Genomic DNA, 22494 nt, shown 5'->3' with positions numbered 1-22494 from the left:
CTTAACTGATAATTGAGATTAAGTCAGACAATGACATTTTTAGGGCCCAGCCCCTAGTGTCCCCTGCGTCTGGATTAATTGTCTCAATTTCATTGGCCATGTATTGGCATGACTTTTTGTAACATCCTTTGTCATTGGATGATGATAGTTTTGGCAATTCTCTAAAAAGTTGTGTCTTTCCTCGCTCGAGTCACTTTTACTGTTGACTTCGAAGTGTTTCATCTCATAATAAAACGAGGAAATAGACACATTTCTTGAACTTTTTTAGGTAAGAATTTTGCTTATTTGTGTAAGGTTGTTCTATCTTTTTTAATGATTAACAGTTGTATTTGAGACTTAAATGTTTCCGTTTTAGAAACATGCTATAAAGTTATTTCAATGATATTGTATGAAGTATTTAAAGATAATTTAGAATGGAAAATCAGTCTTGATATGTTTATAAATGTATTCATACATTCCTTATAATTATCATGTACTGACTATGTATAACTGATTTATGTAAGAAGCATATTATTGTCTATGGCTTATACACCCAAGTCACATCTAAGCGCTGTACACTTTTCGGTCATTCTTTTGGCTCCATTGTTAGCTTTTCGTTAGATAGTTAACTTAGTCGTTCTATGATCAGGAAGCGATTGAGAAAAAAGCAGAAATTTGTCAGTGAAAAAGTTTTAAGCTTATCTGATTCTTTTAAGACAGCAAAAGATGTTGACATGTATGTATATTGCTTCTTTGTATACTTTTGAAACCAACGAACTCAGAAATTGATGTGAGACTTTGCAATGCATTGTTGGTTCATCTAATTGCTAATTGTCAATCAAGATTAATTTGTAATTTAAGAGAAACTTATTATTTGACAATATTGAAATCATTATTATTCTGTATTATGAAATGTTGTTAATACTTATGATACATGTATATGTACTTCACTTTTACTGTTGACTTCGAAGTGTTTCATCTCATGATAAAACCAGGAAATAGACACATTTCTTGATCCTTTTTAGATCTCGGGAAGGAGTCATTAAGAGTCGTCCACGCGGCACAAAAGTTTCATTACACCCATAATAAATGCATTTTAATGAAACATTAAAAAAAGTCAACATTAGAAGTCGTTATGAATAATATATCGATTATTTGGTTTCATCAGTATTGCCCTATTAAGTAAAACTTGGAGCTGCTTTTATTATTGCCTGCCATTGACCTATGTACAATGTTGCAGGAGCTGATGTTGAGAATCCATCAGCTTGAGACTGGTGAAGGTGCATCATAGAGCCGTCAAAGAAGAGCTCCACCTGCATGGCAATGCAGAGGAAAAAGAAGTTTCGTCCAAAATGTCTTCAACAAGTATATCATCTTTATCATAATAACTTTGTATACATATAATAAACACTTCCAGTTTGTTTACAGAAGAGTTTGTGTTGTTTAGTTCTAATAAGTATGATATGTTTGTTTTCTATTTGTAAGATAAGTTTTGTTATTTATTGTTACGATATCTTTCACAGGTAAACCATCTAGCCCTGAAGATCATGTACCTTGGCCATGACTACACATATATGCACAAGAGGAAGCGGGACACACCATTCAACGTTAACTGTTCGAGGCCCTTATTGAGTCCAGTATGCACATGTTCCAGCTGCTCAGAAAAAAATTAGATCTTCATTATATTGAGTATGTATCATTACTTTAATCATTCAGATGTTGTAAAAGATGTTACTTTTGAAACATGGCTTCGTTGAATTTGCATATTTGATGCTTGTTTAGAAATAAAATGATTTTTTACCTTAAAATTTATTGATATACGCTCATTTTTAAGATGGCCTCGCTTTCTATTACAACTGTGATGAAAGTTTATAACTTATTGGCTTCTAAATAATACTTGAGTTTGTAATGAAAGCAATTTCTGTACTTGGAGGCTTAGCATAACTTGTTTTAATCACAAATAATACAGTCTTTATATAAACACTGTAAGACTACTAAGAGTTTAAATTTTCAGAGAGTCAGCGTGTAACAGTCGGTGTGGTCAATAGACAAGGTGTTAGTGCATTTTGACAGGTAACTCATTCAGTTAGACCAATTTGTAACTTACTCCATATGACCAATTTGTCACTAAAGATGGAATAAACTTTAACAAAGTGAACATTTCCAGACTTGGATTAGTGCTTGTTTGTGAGAGTAATTCAGCTTATATTCAAATGAAATTACCTAATATTCCAATGTAAGAATGTCACAAAAAAAAATTAAGATTTAGGATATAAACTTGCTGTTCAATCCAAGGGTGAAAACCACATAATATATAATAAGCTTTGTACTTTTTCAAGCCAAGGGAGAAAACCACATGTAATAAGCTTTATACTTTTTAAAACATCTATTTAAAGTATATTTTTCACGATTATATTTTTGCACTCTGCTATATTAAAGATTAACTTAAAACAACGGATACAAAATTTATTTTTCTTCAGAAAGAATTTGACCAAATGCAACAATACATTAAGTTATTGACAGAGGTTAACAGAGTTTCACAAGTGGGAATTAAAATACATTTCTTGTATATTCCAGGTTGTCTCTCTTGATGAACGCAGCAACTTGCTGTCGGGGGTCGGGGTGAAGGTGAGAGAAGGAATGACAGCGCATGAAAGACCTGGTAAGGAACTATGTATACTGTACTGTACAGTCTTTTTTCCATACATACATACATGAACACAATGCCTCTAGGATTTTAGCCAGGTTATATAAAGGGCAGGGAATTGCAGAAAATAAATAGGGTGCTAAGGGTGTAAAAAAACATTGTATCGGGCTATAAAGAACTTAATTATTATCAATTTAAACATAGGGTTTGTAACGTTTTTCTATTGGTTAGACCTATTAATTGAACTATATCAGGCGACAAGACCACGGAGATACGGTACTGCATCGTGCTGAACAGGAACCTGCCACGGGACATCAGGGTGCTGGCCTGGGCGCCTATAGACCCAGACTTCAGTGCGAGGTAAGGGGGGTGGAGTTGAAATTGATACAAAATCAGAATTGATCATGGGAAATACTCGTTCAAACCCTTCCGTTCAATTTTCCATATGTAATTGAAATTAAAACTTAATAAAAGAGGATTAAACTTCATGGTACAAAACAATAACATGTTTACTGGTAATGGTAAAACATCTTCTGCTGTGTTTTTTTTGTAAAGAAGTATATATTCAAGACCAGTAATATTTAAGCTTAATACCAAATTATTGCGCGGGCGCATCGGCGCCCGGCGCATATATTGATTGTTTTAGAAGTGTCCCTGGTGCAATGGGCTTGCGCATGCGGCGTTTTCATTGTTTTGATCGCGCATGCGCCGTTTCTTACCGTCCGCTCTCGGATAATTCCGAAGCAGTTCTCCATTAGACTAGTTCCTGTTCGATTTTGCAATAGAAGATTGGTAATCTTCTAATATGTGAAGCTTTGAAAATATAAGGCAAATTAAAACCAGAGATTTTTTTAAATAACTCTTTTAGAGAAAAATCATAAATGCACAGTTGTTGAGAAAACTTCTCTTTTTTATTGAAATATTTTTACATAAAGAATAAACCATTAATGCGCAGAATGTATCTTACAATAATCTTAGAAAATCGGTGAACCAGTCTATTATCTGATTACCCGGTTATGAAACGTACGGGTCAGATGCAAGCGTCCAGTAGACTAGGGATATCGTCATTCGAGATCAACACGCTGGCGGTTGGGGAAAGGTATTTTCATTTTCTTTTTACGTAGTCAACTGAAAAACTATTGTTATTTTATATTTATCATTTTAAAAGCAGGTTTCGTGTCTTCCGATTTAAACAGTAGCACGTTTTTTTTTGCGGTATTCCTACTTTCATTTTGGACAACATTTGAAGGCTTTTCCAAATTGCGTCATTAAAACCAGGAATGATAGCCGTCCAATGAAAACGCTTCTTGCATTTCAGATATAGGCGAGTGTGCGGTCAAGGTCAAAATTGCGAGAGGGTGATTCGAAGTGTAATACTGCAACAAAAACGTTCGATTTGGACATTAACGCGTCTAACTGAATGAGTCACAATGGTAGGGATGATATTTCAAGCCCTTCTTTGTAATGCATGCGCAAAGTTTGCATGTCAGTCTGTATGTAACGAGTTTAAGGTGATTTGTTCGTAGTCATTAAATTTTTGCATCGTTTTCATTATGCACCAGTTATTTAACTTATTATTTTAGACTAATGCATCAGTCAATTGAAACCACGCCCCCCCCCCCCCCCGGTCAGGGGAATAGCGAGGACCCTGACCATAGGTCCAGCCAATCTTGGCTAAAATCACGTCCTGCGGGGATGAACAGATGGTTTAATCTCGCCAAATGCCCCCGCACCCCAGGGGCCCTAGGTAAGGCCCATTCCCTGCTATATTTAAAGCGAGACATAACCATCCCATTCACCCGGCAATGCAGGGCCACCTGAAAGTTAAAAACATGGTCCATTTCCCCGGCTATCCCCGGTATACCCCCAGACCTTGGGGGTCGTTGTTACAATTGACTGGTGCATTAGTTCAAAATAATAAACATGTTTTACGGGATTCTGTCTCAATAAAATGTATATTTATATTTATCATCCTACATTCCAGTTTCTACCACAAGAGTTGTAAATATTGAATAGAAAGGGCTTCATCTTCAAGATGAAAACTGCAAAAAATGGCCACCAACAATAATGGGCCAGGACTGAGGAGTTCCAAGAAATGAGTATTCTTCAGCCCACAAATATCAGTGCTGCCCCACTGCCCAAAACCAGGTTTGTTCTCTTTCTTAGTTTCCTGTTAACTTTATGGTTTCAGAACAATAGCCAGCATTTATATTAAAAATGAAATTCCAAACCTTCTGCATTTTGTGTTGTTATGTAACACAACTAAAGCTAGGCAAATATTTTGCTAAGTTTTTAACTGCAACTTTAAATAGCATTGCTTTTGGTATTAACATTCAACCTTTAATAAAACAAAAACATATGTATGTTTCAATGCATTTCAATAAATAATTGAATGTATTTACAATTATTCACAATTTCATATAATGTTCAAAAAAACAAACTCTACAAGCTTACATTATTTCCAATATAATCTTTTTTTAGACATCATTTTGATATTTATTTCGCACAAAATACATGACCTATAAACAAGCCTTCCTAAAAATTAATAACATTTTTTCACTTTTTCTAACAAAATTGCTTTACTCAATAGCTGAATAAAGGAATGAAATCATTACTTGTATATATAACCTGATTCAGAATTGACATCAAATTGCAAATTACATGTCAATTCACATTTCGAATAAAGCTTATGAAATCAACCTTGAAACCTAACAAATTCACCTCAGTTTAATGTTTAGAGTTATTTTATTTCTCATGTTTCATGTTATCAGGTCTTCAGTGCTACATTCACTTATCATGATATCATAACAAACTCCTTTCATATCTTTTTAGAGTGTGGCAACAAGTAAATGGACCTTGACAAATGTCCTCTATGTTAGAGCCAGTCCCTTACACAAGTGGCCTACTTTTGCACAGCTGAGGTTGTTATCAAACGCAGCAGTAGGTATGAAATGCGGAAATTGTTCCAACTTGATCCTCAACAGTTGAGTTACTCCTCATCACAAAACCTGAACTGAAAACAATCGGTGACGATCCTGCACTTCACTTCTACCTCACAGTGCTCTTCCCTATAAACGCTAGAGGAAAGTTTGAAAATGAAAAAAATGTCATTGCAAGTGTGAAAGGACCAATTGATTCTTAACGAAACAACCTATCTCAATGCTTTATCTGACACTACATCAAGTTAACACAAGGCAATTTGTTATTCTCGCAACCTGACCGGTATGTTGAATCTGATCAAAATTGTACACAACCACTGGTCAAGAATATAGAAATACAAGTTGTATGATCAGTAACCTAAACTATTCTTGAATATTTGAACATAATAAAAGAGTATTTGTTAAAGTTATACATATTGTGTGTAGTGTAGGTAAGATCAATGTCAAGGTTATTTTGGCTAAAAAAAGGGAAAATGAGTCTTGATTCATAACATCGATGAAATAGCAAGCCTTAAGTATTTTCGATAAAGTGATACATATATTTTGTGGTGATGTCATAACCTTGTTTCTCTGTTTTTGAAGAGAAAACACATGTTATAAATATATTATCACATTTGTGTTTTTTTAGCTCGACTATTTTAAGAATAAGGTGGGCTATACTATTCGCTCTGGTGTCGGTGTCCGGTTAAAGTTTTAGGGCAAGTTGGGATTTTCACTTATAAGTCCAATACCCTTCATTCAATTGACTTAATACCTCACACAGTGCCATCATATAATGGGAATAGATAACTCCTTTATACAAGTTATGGCCCCTGATTGACTATCAAACTTAGGTTAAAGTTTTAGGGCAGGTTGGGATATTTATTAATAACTTCTCTACCATTCGTTCATTTAACTTAATACTTGACACATTTGTTCAGGACCATCACACAATGAGGTTACATAACTCTGTATTATCCTCAATACAAGTTATAGCCCCTGATTGACTTAGGTTAAAGGTTTAGGGCAGGTTAAAGTTTTAGAACAAGTTGGGATTTTCACTAATAAGTCCAATACCCTTCATTCAATTGACTTAATACTTTACACAGTTGTTCAGTGCCATCACATAATTAGGTAAGATAACTCCATATCATATTTTATTCACATAATGGCCCCTGATTGACTATGGAACTTAGGTTAAAATTTTAGGGCAGGTTGATATGTTTATTGATAACTTCTATACCCTTCATTCATATTATCCTTAATACAAGTTATGGCCCCTGATTGACTTAGGTTAAAGTTTAAGGGCAAGTTAAAGTTTTAGGGCAAGTTGGGATTTTAATGAAAAACTTCTATACCTTCATTCAATGCACTTAATACTTCGCAGAATTATTGACGACCATCTTACACTAAGGAACATAACTTTATGTTAACCCTAAATACAAATTATTGCCCTTGAATGTTTTTTTTTCTTTTTAACTCTTCTTTTAATTTCTTTTGAAAGGCACATTTTTATATTCCTAACCACATTTTCATAAAGGGAAAACAAGATATTTGAATGACCTGTGTCATTGTTCGGACAGGCTGGTGTTAGAGCAGCGTCAAAGTCACCTTATGTATCGAATAATTTTAGCTAGGTTTGACATAAAGAGACCAAACTTGGTATATGCAAAGAGTTGATGGAGATCTTTTATGGGAATGCGTTTGAGGCCCCTATGATCAAGGTCAAGGTTACTATTAATAGAAAAAGGGTTGGTTTTGAATAACTTAAGTAAGGGTCTTCTAATTGGTACCAAATTTGGTATGTAGGAAGAGTTTATAGAGACCTTTCCTGAGATTGTGTTTTTGGCCCCGCGAGTTATGGTCTAGGTCAAGGTCAAAATAGAAATATGGTAAGTACTGAATAACTCAAGTAAGGGTTGTCATAGTGTGACCAAACTTGGTATATAGGACAAGTTTATGCAGAGCTTTAATGGATGCTTTTTGGCCCCCTAGGGTCGTTGTCACTGTTACTAAAAATAGATTACTTTTTCAGTTAAGGCTGACATACTGTGACCAAACTTGATATATGTAGGAAGAGTTTATAGCGCGAAGACGAGTATGTGTACTCTGACATTTAAATATCTCGTGTGACTTTGATCTTTGAGTTATGGACCCTGGTCAATGTCACTGCTCATCGTCTCAATGAGGACAACATTTGTACCAAGCAATATGGTAATCCATCAATGCATAAGTAAGTTATAGCACGGACACGAAATGTTACAGCCAGACGGACAAACAGACTGATGAAGTGTTTCTGTAATCCCCTCCCCACTCCGTGGCGGGGGATTTGAAATTTGATATTTATAAAATAGTGTACTTCCATTTTTGCCATTGTTGTGTTTTACCATTCTGTCAATATGTTGAGTGACAGTTGTGCCAATATCTTACAGTCACAATATATGACTACAGAATCGTAACATTATTTAATAATCTCATCATAATGATTACTTATTTTCCTATTGTTTTCTTAAATGTTCTGCAATTTCAATAATTATTTACAAAACATGTTCCTAAAATCAGAGACATTTGACAGTATTATAAGACTTCTCATTCAAGGTTTTGTCTATCTGAACACTGATGTTTGCATAATGCTCTGTAGATATCACTATGCTTTTGCTAAGTTTAATTCCCATTAATGTTTAAATTAATTTCTCATATGTACATATATTTAACAATGTTCTGTTTTTCAACATCTCACTTAAACAGTTACAAAATGTTAATTTAAAAGAAATACTTGTATTTATATCACTATGTCATTTTGCCATGTCACCCTTCTTTACTACCTGTTATGCTTAAAGCTGCACTCTCACAGATTTACCATTTGTACAACTTTTTTTATTGTTGGTCTTGGAAAGCGCAAATTTTGTGTTAATATCTGCAAACAAATGATTTAAGATTACTGACAAAAGATCAAATCACAGATTTTCATATTTCCATTTGAAAATTAATGTCTTATGGCTTAAGCTGTTACTAACAGTTTAAGAAAATTGCATAAAACATCAATTTTTGAACTTACGTATAAAAATCTGCAATCTTTTTTTGTCAGCTGTCTTATATAACTGGTTTCAATGGATTTTCGCAAAATATGGCTCGTTCTAAGTCAAAAAATGAAAAAGTTGTCAAAACGTTCAATCTGTTAGAGTGCAGCTTTAACTCTGATGAATTCATTCAATGTCTCTTTTATAGGCACTGACTCCATTTACAAACATTAAAATTCATAATGCTTCAAAAAGTATGCCTGTTTCAACTTCTCAACTTACCCTGCTTTTTTTGCATGACTTAACCATTCTATTGTGTGTTATTGTTTTTCATTTTCGTGATTTATGACTTTTCAAACTTTAAAAAATAATGGCCTTTTGGCTATCAACCATATCAGCAATGCTTATACTGATAATATAAAACTCCAGGCATATCATTTATAGTTTTGGGTTTGACAACTTTCAACTTTTATGTTAGTAAATCATTTAACAAATAAACCCATTTTCAACCCAATTCATTCCAACAAACTGAGTCTTTTTAAGCCCCCCATGTAAAAGATATTTATCACCCTATAAATATTTCCATTCAAATACTGTGCATTTGCATACTAGGTACATATTACTAGGTTTTCATGCATTTTCATTTATATTCTTTTCTTTCATACCTGTTCTATTTCATTGCTTATGAAATAGTACCAGCATGTATTTTAGTATTGTATTAATTTGTCTGTGTTCATTCTTATTCCATGTATTGGTCATAATGTATATGTCGCACTTACACCAAATTATAACAAATATTCTTTCTATTGTTTATTACATTTCAGTACAACTCTACCATTCCCAGCATACATACTAACTCTGTATATTTTGTTATCATGCTTATTACTCTTTGTTGTATACAAAATGTATATAAAATGTCATATTGCTCATGTTCTTTCTTGTTTGTACATATGTTCACATTTCAGTAATACTCAATGCAGTATTTATTCTTATATTTCAATGTCATATTTTAAAGAATTGAGAAGTTTTACAGGCAAAATAACATTAACACATTTCCACCAAACTTTGTACAAATGCTTCACTTTTTATGTATTAAAACATATTCCTCACTTCATTTCATTGTAACCTATAATTTTCAGCACTTTCTTCATAAATCTTTTGTGTCATTATATTTCCATACACATAAAGTGATCAACTTCCTAGTCATACCACTATCAACCTGCATCACATTCTGCTCATCATTCTTATATCTTATGCCTTAAAAGTGCATAGTGCATGATGATTACATAATGTTTATTACCTATAAGTGTCAGTATATACTAAACTTGTTTCCTTTGTTTAAAACATCCTGCATGCCTATAAATCATCTACGCCACAGAACAAGGAAAATGACATTAATAATGATGATCATACTTCTTTCTTTCAGCTCATGTATAACCAACTTCTTTAAGTTTATGTTAAATGTATTTTTTTAATTGTGTTAAAATCTGTTACATAAGCAAACAGTTATATGTGTTTTTCAGTTAGAAACAATGGCTTTGTAACACTTATTTATAATGGTCAACTTGTTTCAGGGATTATTAGCAAAAAGTAAACATTGTTTTAAGCAGATGTCCTTAATTAGTTGTTTGGAAAAACCTTTGGTGCTACTCCTGTTCATAGTCAACATTTCACCAAATTCTCAACCTTTCGAACTTTGCCCAGAATTTACCAAATCATGTTGGCATGTAACATTTCAGCTATCATATCAGCCACTCCAAAAGAAAACCACCATTGTGGCCATGTTGTCTTTTATAAATGTGTGTATATTGATACAGTTCATGAATAAAGTTATTTGATACAATTATGGTTTCTGTCATAGATATACCATCAGTTGTACAATTGTTATTGTGTTAAGTTTTATTTTCATTTCAAAACAACAGCCCAATTCTGTCATCTTTTAAGTAACTTCATTGCACTGACATCTACAATCATTGTCAGTCCTTACTTCATTTACTTCGTTCTGACCTTCATATAGACTTGCATAACCAATAGTTGGCCCGCGCTAACATCCAATTGCTGCATCTTGCAGCAACTTTTGTACTTGTTAATACAGTGGTTGTACACTATTTTGCCTTTTTTAAGACATTGCCACATTTGATGATAGGTTCAGAGATTTTGCAATCGATTATAGACAATACTTGATCATCATTTTATCCCTAGCAGTAACACTAATGGCTTTAAATTATAAGTTGGATGAAATCCATGCTCCGTAGGTGGAAACTCTACCGTAGTGCTTTAAAAACTTAATAGCAAGACCATATAAGTGCGGATCTGTGGCAGACTCTTGACTGTCAACTACTGCCTCATAAATGAAAATGCTACCGGTTTTTCGGTAGGGAAAATAGTGATTTGGTAAAGGCCAATGGTGTTGTAAATAAACATTTTACAGTCCACCCAGTATGAATGCTGCTATATATGGTATACCTAGTCACATGAAGGTGTTGTCACATAGCATTGGTGTTTCTAATGAGGTGGAAAACTCTTATTGTCCATAAATCTGAAATTGTAACATATATTTTGATAATACATTGAAAACAATCAAGGTCTGAGCATTTGACATGTTTGTAGTACATTAAAGAACGGGGAAAGAGGATTCCTACGGTATACCGTCAACCAATGGTATCATTTCAGGTTCAGCAGCAGGAGAAGAACGTACAAGTATTTCTTCCCCAAAGGAGACCTTAATATACTGGTAAGTAATACTCCTGGGGCAGTATTTATAAAATATCAGGTCATTTCTTAATTTGAGTCAATTTTCTAAAACATTCATAGTCAAAATAAAAGAAAATTAACTGTTCTTTAACATAAAAGTATGTATCTTCAATTAAAGCAATGAAATGAAATATGTCAGTTTGATATTGTATCAAGTTATTATATCATGATAAGTTTGATACTTCATTTAAGAAAATGAGTAGTAAGGAGTTAACTTAAGATGCTTTATGGTGATCAGCCCAGGACATTATATATAGCATATATGCATACCGTATAGTTTGTCATATCCTGGCTGTATTTTTGTCATATTTTAAAATGACTTTGTACATGTGTTCAGAAGGTAAAGACAATGTGTTGATTGTAAGACCCGCATCCCTACCTCAAAGATAAAGTATGCCCGATGAGCCATTGGATAGAACACTCCCATCTCACCTAGGCAACCTGGGTTGGTTTCACAGCCTGGGCGCATGTGAATCATCAAGACCACATACTCGCACAACCTTGTGCCAACAAAAGTGATTAGTTTTATGTTGTAATAACTTGTAAGCTCTTGTTTATGGCAAAAATGCTTCAAAGATTTTTTGGGTAGCAAACTCCAAAGGAAACTAAGAAGATGCACTTCTACTCCCAAATAAGATGTACCATACTTAATTCAATTGTTTTAATTTACCAAAAAGGAAGAATATAAGAAAGGTGCAGAAAACACTACCTTATGAAATGATAGTTGATCACTGTAAATCTTTTAGGACTCACCATTCATTTAATATTTGTGCGTTTTCATCTTTTAAATACACAGTAACAATCTTGTTATCAGTAATATCAGTACTATATTTTCCATAAATGCATTATATAGTAAGCAGGTAAAGGTTTATTACTCAAAATTTGTTTGTTATATATGTTTATGTATTGATTTTAAATACGAGTGTGACTTTAAAATGTTTTGTTTGAAAACTGTTTTATTTTCATGAAATATTGATTTGGTCTGAAGACTTAAAATTTCCTGATTTTATGATTATTTTTTTTAAATTCACAGCTCATGGAAGAAGCCGGCAAAAATTGATTGGCGAATATGACTTCCGCAACTTCTGCAAGTTCAATGTTAAAGATGGCATAACAAACTATGTTCGTTAAATCATGGAGGTTGAAGTCAAGACTCTAGATGAGACTGACAATGAATTCACAATGTGCGAACTCACGATTGTCGGGAGAGCGTTCCTGTGGCATCAGATTCATCTTCTCTGTGCTGTTCCTTGTGGGCAAAGGGAGGGAATCAGTTGAAGTATGCATTTGGTTTTTGTCTAGTTATCCCCCTTGCATTGTGTTTAGTTAATAGAAAACTTCTTTAAATTTGCTGATTGATACAAGCAGACAAAGTAAGGTCAATACAAGTAATTTTAATAATTGCAATTCAATATCAGTAATTCTACTCATTATAATGTTCACACCTTATCCTTATTTAAATCCAGGGGAAAAAATAAATTACAAACCAATAGGTGCAACAAATTTGCCATGTAGCATTTATCATCGCAAAGTTAAAGTGTATTAAACAGTTTTTGCTTTAAATAATGGAAGTCTCACAAAATGTTTTATATTTGTTGCAATCGGGATTTGAAATAGCGATAATTTCGAAGGAGCGATTTCGGATTGTTGAGGAAAATTGCGATTACACAAAGTAAACTAAAATCGGAACCGAAAATTATATCTGAAGAATCAATAATTTTGTATAAACAGTGTTCGAATTAATGATGTTTAAATGTAATGAGATTTTTACAATAGCAATCCATGTACTAGTTTTCTAGGTGGTAGATGAACTTCTGAGCATTGAGAAAAATCCGCGTAAGCCACAATATAACATGTCATCTGATGCGCCCTTGTGCTTGTATGACGCGGACTTTGGAGGAGAATTTGAGTGGATTTATGAAGCTGGTAAGTTCATATAACACAGATCTTATTTCACCTTATAAGTAACTTATACAGTTAAATGAATGTTTTGCAGGATACAGGATTCCCATTTTGACATTTTTTGCATGCCCGCTTTTTGACGAAAAAAGGTTAAGGTATTATCATGGTCTTAGTGTCGTTGTTGGCATTGTCAGACTATGATAACCAAAAATACTGTTCAAGATATCATTCAAAGGAAACTTGGTACACATGTTGCCAGAGTCAAAGCACATATAAGTTACACTTTAACAAGGCCCATAACTCTGGCTTGAATAGTTGTTTAGTTATTCCCCTTGTTTCACTAAAGGACATCAACAAATGAGCAGCTGTTGCTTCAAGATGTGTAAGTACTGTTGGGAATCCGTTCAAGTTTAACTCATGATGATCTGTTCCACTCAAGTAACCGAGTGTCGATAGTCCAAACCTTAATTGCAGTTTTGTTCCTGTACAATAATTTCGGAATCCTAACTATGATTATGTTATGTGTATATTTGGTTATTTAGTGTTGTTGCTTTCTGCAGTATTTATTACTGATAACAACTAAACACTTTCGGATCATAAATGAACTCAAAGGAGAAAATTGGCCAAACACAAATAACCAGGGTAAGGAAACAGCTGGTTAAATCAATGATCGATTATGACTTAATACAATTTCAGGCCAAACCAATCATTTTTTTATTATAATTGATCATTATTTTAGAAAATCACTATTTATGAGCCAAGCAAAATGCTTAAAATTTTATATCTGAATATTAATTAAAGTCAAAAATTGAAACACATTGATTGTTTTTTTTTCTTCAACTTATCATTTATGTTTAATACTGGCTAAAGTTGAATAGACTCCACTTTGTAGCAAAATAACGAAATATGAAAGGAATTTTCACTTTATGACTAAAATTGACTTAGATCTTTATTGGACAGGTCCAAGAACTGCCAAAACCAAGTTAATGAGAACTATGAGTGGCATATTTTCTTCATATTTCGAATTGTTTATGTTAAGTTGAGGTAGATAAAAGGATGCAAATAATTCAAGCATGCATTTGCAATGGTCACTTAAAAGAAATGAGAACCTGTTGTTGGTTCTAGAAAGCAATGGGACGATTGTATAGAACTTTGTTTAAGTTAACAACGTGACTAACGATATTGTTGTAAACTTCTAAACATAAAAAGTTGATGATATCCTCATATATTTAAATAAGACAGGTACTGCTAAAACAGCTCAACATTTGTTACAAATTCTGCAGATCATAAGTAAATCCATTAATCTTCCAGAGAAGTTAAGACTTAAAAGCTGACACTTCTGACATTAATACTTGTTTACTTCAACAAATTTCTAAGCCGGCCGGGCGGTGTCAAACTCACCTATGAAACTAAATAATTTCAGTTGGGGTTGACACATCTTGACCAAAATTGGTCTATAGGAAGAGTATATGAATACCTTTCATGAGATTGCGTTTTGGGTCCCTAGGGTCAAGGTCACTGTTACTAAAAATAGAAGAATGGTTAAAACTGAATAACTTTAGTCAGGGTTCACATATCTTGTTTTTATTTTTATTTGTTTTGATCTTTAATTTTACACAACACTGAAGAAAGTAATATTTAATTATGCTAAGTCTCACAGTCACACTCGCTGTCATGTTGCACAAGAGTGTGGTCTTGTGTTGTGGGGAAAACGGAGAACTTGGAAGAAAACCATGTTTTCCAGCTTGGTTACAACCCCTAGCTGATCAAACTTTTCCCATGGTTTGTAAACCTGAGACCTGTTGGGTTACGGGCAGATACCTAAACCACTAGACCACTCACACCCTTTAAAAGGGCCCCTAGATTTGGAGAGATGTTTTATGCAATCTTTAGCTTGTTTGTTGTTCAATAGAAATTGTATTGCCATTCACTTATGTTGTCCTTACTGTAGGTCTACAATACCCTATAATTCAGAAACCATTCAGAATATTTACATTAAACTTGGTTGGACAAAGCCTGTTCTAGGGATGCACAACATTATTGATACCTAGTTCTGCAATTTATGGATTATCGAAACAGAAAGTGAAATAATAATGATATGAACAGAGAAACCTAATTAATTACCATACATTACCTATTTTTATTTCAACGATATATTGAGATATGCTTATGAAATATTGTTCTAGATCTCGATGCTTTGCCAATAATACCCGTCCCCAGCAAGTGCCAATACACATATATATATATAGCCCTGGATTAAATCAAGAAAAATGGACAAGTCTTGGCATATTTATGTATTCCTCCTGTTTATGAACCCTATTATAAATATTCAGATATTTGACACTTATCTATGTAGTTAAAGTTGTAGTTTTACTTCTGACAATAAACAAAATTCAAATAATGAGTTTTAAATTATGAAAGCCTTTTTTATGAATAAGTTTTCAAACATTCTCAGGTTTATTATAAACAAAAAGTCTCATCAAGATGGCATGATTCACTTTACATGTATTGTAAGTTACAGTTGATGTATCGGACTCTCAAATATTTGTGAGACAATATTCGGGTGATAAATGAACTAGTAAAGGTGCTTTTTATTCTTTTATCTACTGTAAATTGGATTTGAACTAATCTTTCTGTCATTTTTTCAGACTGTGACATTGCGGCCTGGTGTGATCTGAGTCCCCCTTTACTGATGCAGTCTGAATGGCTCGTAGAAGACAGGAATCCTAAGGTGCTGATGGAGAGACAGGGAGGCTGTAAGTAGTCCGTACAACAGGGTTGATCAAGTTCAGGAGTAATCTGAATATATGATCAATTATGACCAAATACAATTTTCAGGCTCAACCAATCCATTTTTGATTATAATTTTTGATTATAATTGATCACCGGAACATCGCTGAAAATAATCAGTAGTTTGAGACTACAATAAGTATATAGAGGTCACTTTGGCAGTCTGTCAACCTTCTCTGTCTGTAGGTTAATATCATTTTAAGACTTAAACTTCTTCGTAATCTACAGTTTTTCATGGAACGACTTCACAATTGGTAGAAACCACACCCATGATGAAAAGTAGTTCCTGACAAAGTGTTGTTCACTTTGATTAAGTCAGCTTTATAGTGTAATTGCACTTGCAATCATCATATATCACATACTACCAATTGTAAAACGATTGATGTCTATTAATCACAAACTTGAAGAATATTCATTTGCCCAGACTTGTATTTGTATTCAGATGACCTACCATTGCAGGAGTCCAAATGATTTAAAGGCGCACAATATAGGTTGATGCCAAAAGTATTTATTTTTAGTTTTGACTTGTCTTACTCATTTGACTCAAATGATAAAAAAGCATATAACAGATAAAAAATACTAACCTTAAAAATTGGGTTTGTGGAAATAATAGCGATGTGGCCACAATTTCCAGAGTTAAAAAAATGCAAAAATATTGCTATTTCTTTATCTCTACGTAAATGATATGCTGTTGTTTTTGGTTTTGATCATTAAATCAAATGAGATAAACATGATAATATTTTTATTTTTGAATCAGCCTGTATTGTGCGCCTTTAAGCCTTTCAAGAGCCCATATTATTAAAACAAACAGATTTGATAAAATGTATACATGGTAACTTACAGAAGCTTCTCTATTTATTTGTTTGTGAATGATGTAGAGATGTGTTTTGTGTTGACATGTGTATACTTAAGTGCATGAAATGATGCCAATTTTTTTATTACAGTGACCCTTGACGAGATGATAGCATCACACGAGTCGAGAAAACAGCGATGGAGAGAAAATGCTGAAATTGAAGCGCGGGACGATAGCAGTGAAGAGGAGATGACGTCACGGAAACGTCAACGGCTTGAAATTGATAAGCCTAGCCACATAGATGATAAGCCATTTGGAACATTAGATAAACCCAAGTCCGGAGAGAATAAGGATCCTCACATAATTTATGGAGAAAACAATAAAGGAGATGATGACACTGTAAGGGACATTGATGGAGAAACTACTAATATGAAGGCTGATAAAGATATTTGCGATTCTAAAACCTCTCTTAAGGATAATGGGGAGGAAAACTTGGAGACTTCAGAGAATGGTATGAAAGGAGAAGAGAAAGTGGGAAGAAGTACACAAGAAGAGATTGGGGAAAGCTCAGTTATAAGTCAAACTGGGGAATGAGTCATTTCCTTTGATAATTGTCATAAGAAATTCTCAGTCCAATGATTAATTTGAAAAATAAGACGTTCATCAGGATTTTGTTGTAGAATACATTGAAATTTATTTGCAAGGATTATTACTATTGAGAATTTTGAAACATGGATATAATGGAATCACGTTGAAATACAAACTAATTGAGAAAAGTTATTTCATTTTTAAATTTACTGTACATCAGGTAACGATACTGACCAATTGACAGAGAATATCTCACAACAAACAGAGGTTAATAATGACACATATTACTCGATGACTCATACTGCAATAAGACATGGACTCAAGTTGCTCAAGGTAAAGGAAAGGCAAAGTGTTAGAGAAGAACCTGGATGAAGACTTTTACCAGTTGTATGGTAGAATGGTGATATTTGGTGATCATTACTCCAATGTCAAGGCAAGTTGTTGGAATTGATGTGGAGAGCGTAGTGGAGAATGTCAAGGTTAATGGTGTTTATGACACGGAGGTCAATGTATAGAGAAAGGGGCATTGAAAGGTCATGGCCTTAGATGAAAAAACAAGGTCAATGTTGTTCAACACTCTAAGGTCAAGGTCTGTTACTCAAGTCAGAGTGGAGAGAAGGTCATGGCTTCAGAGAAAAAAAAAACAAGATCAAGGGTTTTCATTACGCTTAAGGTCAAGGCCAGAATTTCATGTTAGAGAGGAGAGAATAGTTGAAAAGGTCAAGGCTGTGGAAAAAAGAAACCAAACAAACAAGGTTTTTATCAGTGGAGTTGTATATAATGGGTGCTATATGTTTGAGGTTCATTACCGTATGTGTGTACGGTCAAGGCCAGTAGTTTGCATTTAACCATGTGAGCCACTGCAGTTGGACCAAAATCAAATGAATTGAACTGATATTCATCATTAATCTGTCACATAGAATTGAGTTAAGCATGTTTACCTTGTTTTCTTGTGCTCTAGATATATAGAGTTATTGAGCGTATGTCAGGCTTTTTTGTGCTTGTGGTAATTTTGACCACTATTTTGGTTAAGTGCTTTCTGTGTGTATTGGTTGCTGTTGATTGTCTTATTTTAGAGAGGCACTTTTTTCAGATTTGTTAGTTCTGGTCAATTTTACAAGGCCATTATTTAATTTTTTTCGAAAGCACTGATAAATTGATTAATTCGCTAGGTTTTATATTTGTGGTCTGCTGTTGCATGAAAACTAAACCCTCCCAAAATGCAACATCATTGACGGTTGCTTGCAGAAAAAGAAATAAATCCGTTTGGTCTGCTGGAACTTACAACAGCCTTGCTGGAGGTCTTCATTATGTTTTTTTTTTATCATGATCGTGAACTTTATAAAAAAATATTTTTTTTTAAATATGTAAAATGTGTTTTTTTACACATTGTCTTCTGTTTTATTGGTTTGTTAACTTAATTTATATTTTATGGTATGTTGCCATGGTAATGGGACCATTGTTTACACTGTATACTTCCATTGTTGTTGAAAAAGCATTAGAATATTTGAATATTTATATTTATACTCCTGCAAACAAAGTTTGAAGTCTGCATTGGGTTGGTCTGTTGGGCGGATAGTCAGTTGGCAAAATGCTGTAGAGCGATATTCTCCAACAGTTTAAGAGATAATACCCGATACTATGTACTCATTCCCACCTTGATGGGTAATATTGCCTGAAGTATTTTTATTGGCCTGTGGCCACCACGTGTTACATGTACAGTAACATGCCCTAGAGTAGGATTTTTACACTTTTGGCTACGTGAATATTGAGGTTTGTGGAGCGAACAACTCCCACAGTTTTAGAGGTATTTCTCTGGCCCAAATTTCTGGAAACTTCATAAGTCCCTTTAAACAGGATTAAGCTAAGCTGACTATTTGTTGTTTTTCAATAATTTGCGAAATATTTTCTTGTTAAAAGTTTTTAATACTTTAGACAGGAATGATCTTTATGATTGCACGGACTCGTAATAGGTACGTGATGATAATATTAATGTTCAAAACATAAACGTATGTGCCACCCCTGTCAAAGATATAGATCTATACCATGATTGAGAGTTACATTAACTCCCATATTGGAATGGTAACAGTAGGCGGGGCTTAACAGTTCATTATCTAATATATGGATCAATAACAATGATATTCACTTATGTAGTATCTTAGTTATTGAATGTTGCCTTGACAACATGGTACCCACTTACCTCGTATTTTGAGTACTATTGAAATTATTTCAATAGTAATACACAGTTGTGGATGCCAGAACTATAACTTAATACAGTTTTACATAACATAGGAATCTTTTACACATGTATACAGGCTGAACATTACTTTCTCATTAAACAAAAGTGCGAAGTTCATTTATCTCTGTTTAGTTACAGAGTGATGTTGTTATTTAGGTATCGTTATTTAGTGTGTTGTGAGAGTCATGTATGATGTCTGATCTGAGACCTTACTCCGATCCTTTCTATGAAATGTGTTCTATCTTGGTATATAGAGAATTTTACTATCAAGATATTTTTGAAATAGTCATTTTTTTAAGAGCTATTCTGTATATCTTGTTGAGAGAATTTATCTCTCAAGATATTACTTTCAAAATAGTAAGAGCTACCTGCACTTCAGTTTAAGCTTTATTAAGGAGTCTAATACCGTTGATGCACCTTCTTTTGTCATAAAGTAATTGATAAAGTATGTCAATGGAAGAAAAAAAAAGTAAAATAAATTACATTCTTAAGCTTTCACTGTGTAGAAAAATTGACGAATGCAAATCAAAAAGTTCTGTTTGAATTACTTACCAACGGTTTAGTTTTTAATTTTTAAATGTTTTTTTTTAGTTCGTAATATGACAGATGACATAGATTGTATTAATATACATGGAATAAATTGTGTCAGTTTCAGTTTTTCACTACATACTTGACAAAGTATTTAGATTTTACCCACTTTTTATCACTGTTTTTCGCTTGTGTATTTGTCTATCTTAGTATATTATGTACAGTAAAAACGGTAAAGGAGTGAAGCTGTACATTATACTACATTTTATGTATGAGTGTATTATCGTCTTGCTTGGTCAAAGGGTACATCTGAATGTAGATATTTTGTGTTGTGGACGTGTTGCTAATGTTGAATATTGCCATGGAGGTCTTCGTCATTCCAAATATACATTTTCAGATCACGTTGTATTAACATGTTATGTATACATTAATTAAGGTACTCAGCATGACATGGTCTCGCAGTATTCAAGTTCAGGTAAGCCATCCATCAGATAAAAAGAAATGATATAAATTAGGCTCGGTATGTAGAAATTACTATTATTAGGTACTCTTTTCTCTCTTTTTCATTTTTGAGAACCAGGTTTTTGTACCTAACTGACCTATATCAGGGTATTCACTATTGTAGAAAATTTTAGAAAAACATTATCCAAATTTTAAGATGTTGACTCAGAAAATGCACATTATAAGGAATTTACAAAAAAAAACATTATCGTCAAATAAATGTAGACTTGGGAGGAAGATATAGGGATGGTTGCGTTTGTGGAAACAAACATTATTAAAATAAATTAAGCCTCAAAAGGAAGACTTGTTTATAAATTAACATCGAGATAACTTCTTTTTAATTTTATATTGATGAACCATTATATTATTTTTGATGGATTGCATTTTTGAATATCACCATAATAATGCTAAATGATATAGTATAATAAAAGGAGATATTATTAGAAAACATTAAAATGAGACAACAAAGCAATTTTATTAATTAGTTTCTGAAATAACATAATGTCTACACAAATGTTTATACAAACAGTTTTCAATAAAAACTTAAATTTCTTGAACTTGAACTTTTTGTAAGTTTAAACTACATGTAGCCTTTTGTTGCATCTATGTTGGATGGATAACCTTAATGAACTTTGTATGTAACTACTTGCGGTTTACTAAATCTATATTATACGTTTTGAAACAGATTATAAGGTAACATGTGCCAAACATCACAGATATACTTGTATGCATCATACTATTGCTTCAAGAAATCATTAAATTCAAACATTGCGGAATGTTGTTACAATTTATAAAATTCAGCAATTTACACTTTTCCAAAAAGTTCGCCCTTATGTTATGGACAAAGGTTGGCCGGCTTAGTGTTTGAGATTATATTTTGTCTATTTGCCCAGCCACTGTTAAAACCTACTGATTCACATGATTTAAATCAACAATAATCAAAATAAATGTATGGCAGATTTGAGGAATAATAGCATCCCATTGGACAAAATATAATTTCAAACACTAATTGTTTGTTGTTACTTAAACATCAGTTATAAATAGATATTATATGCTGTGCGATGTGAAACTTACGATATTTACTCAATGTGCTTTTTCAGAGAGGTGCTTTTATATGATGTTTTAGATATTTGTAGAAGTATTTTATGGATTAAAGTTAACTCACAGAATTGTTGTTTGAGATTTTTCAGAAATTACCATATTCAATTATTGGTATTTATAGTCTAGTCATATAGTTTACTGTCTGTATTGTTTGATTGTTGGATATGGTGTTATGTACATATTTACATGTTTAAATATTTTAAAAAGATTGTAAAACAGAAAAGCAAAGTTATTTAGTAGAAATGTTACAGTTTCAATAACATGTTTAAAATATATAAGTCTGGTGAAGTGTGTTTTTTACAGAGTTTTAAAATTTATCCTAGCTCTGTTTACTGTATTGATTGATATTTTTAGCATTTAAAACATTCTAGTCCGTTTCCTTGGATACGTCTTGTGTTTGTCAGTAACTAATTTGGTATTGAATAAAACATCAAAATATTTGTAGGGTTGTGTTTAAAATTGCATGTATTTGTGGATAAGTGTAGTTCACATGTTACTTATCCAACGATACATCACATCAATCCTTATTATGAAGAAGAAGGATCTATATTTTGGGAACATGTACATTGTATATCACTGGTTGGTGATTAAGAAATAGAATCTATAATTCTGTATCATGTACATTGTATATCACTGGTTGATGATTAAGAAGCAGATTCTATAACTCTAGAACATGTACAGTGTATATCACTGGTTGGTGATTAAGAAACAGATTCTATAACTCTATAACATGT

General features: G+C 33.1%; 1 protein-coding gene across 3 annotated transcripts; it reads left to right on the top strand.

Moving 5' to 3' along the window:
• Positions 1–398: 398 nt before the first annotated feature.
• On the top strand, positions 399–22200 carry LOC128246612 (uncharacterized). 3 transcript variants are annotated; one of them, XM_052964906.1, is made up of 12 exons: positions 399–715; positions 1220–1344; positions 1503–1668; positions 1994–2052; positions 2557–2641; positions 2881–2986; positions 11238–11298; positions 11656–11833; positions 12352–12597; positions 13118–13244; positions 15869–15976; positions 16955–22200. In XM_052964906.1, the coding sequence occupies exons 9-12, from the start codon at positions 12478–12480 to the stop codon at positions 17395–17397; spliced, it is 798 nt and encodes a 265-aa protein (XP_052820866.1). In that variant the 5' UTR covers positions 399–715; positions 1220–1344; positions 1503–1668; positions 1994–2052; positions 2557–2641; positions 2881–2986; positions 11238–11298; positions 11656–11833; positions 12352–12477; the 3' UTR covers positions 17398–22200. The 3 variants fall into 3 exon arrangements, with proteins under 3 accessions (XP_052820866.1, XP_052820865.1, XP_052820867.1); XM_052964905.1 differs by lacking the exon at positions 11656–11833; XM_052964907.1 differs by lacking the exons at positions 399–715; positions 1220–1344; positions 1503–1668; ... (3 more) ...; positions 11238–11298; positions 11656–11833 and having other exon boundaries at positions 12458–12597; positions 13110–13244.
• Positions 22201–22494: the final 294 nt, after the last annotated feature.

Source organism: Mya arenaria, chromosome 9, assembly GCF_026914265.1.
Source record: "Mya arenaria isolate MELC-2E11 chromosome 9, ASM2691426v1".
Lineage (NCBI taxonomy): Eukaryota > Metazoa > Mollusca > Bivalvia > Myida > Myidae > Mya > Mya arenaria.
Note: the sequence above shows the minus strand (reverse complement) of the source record. Positions and strands in the feature narration are given on the sequence as shown.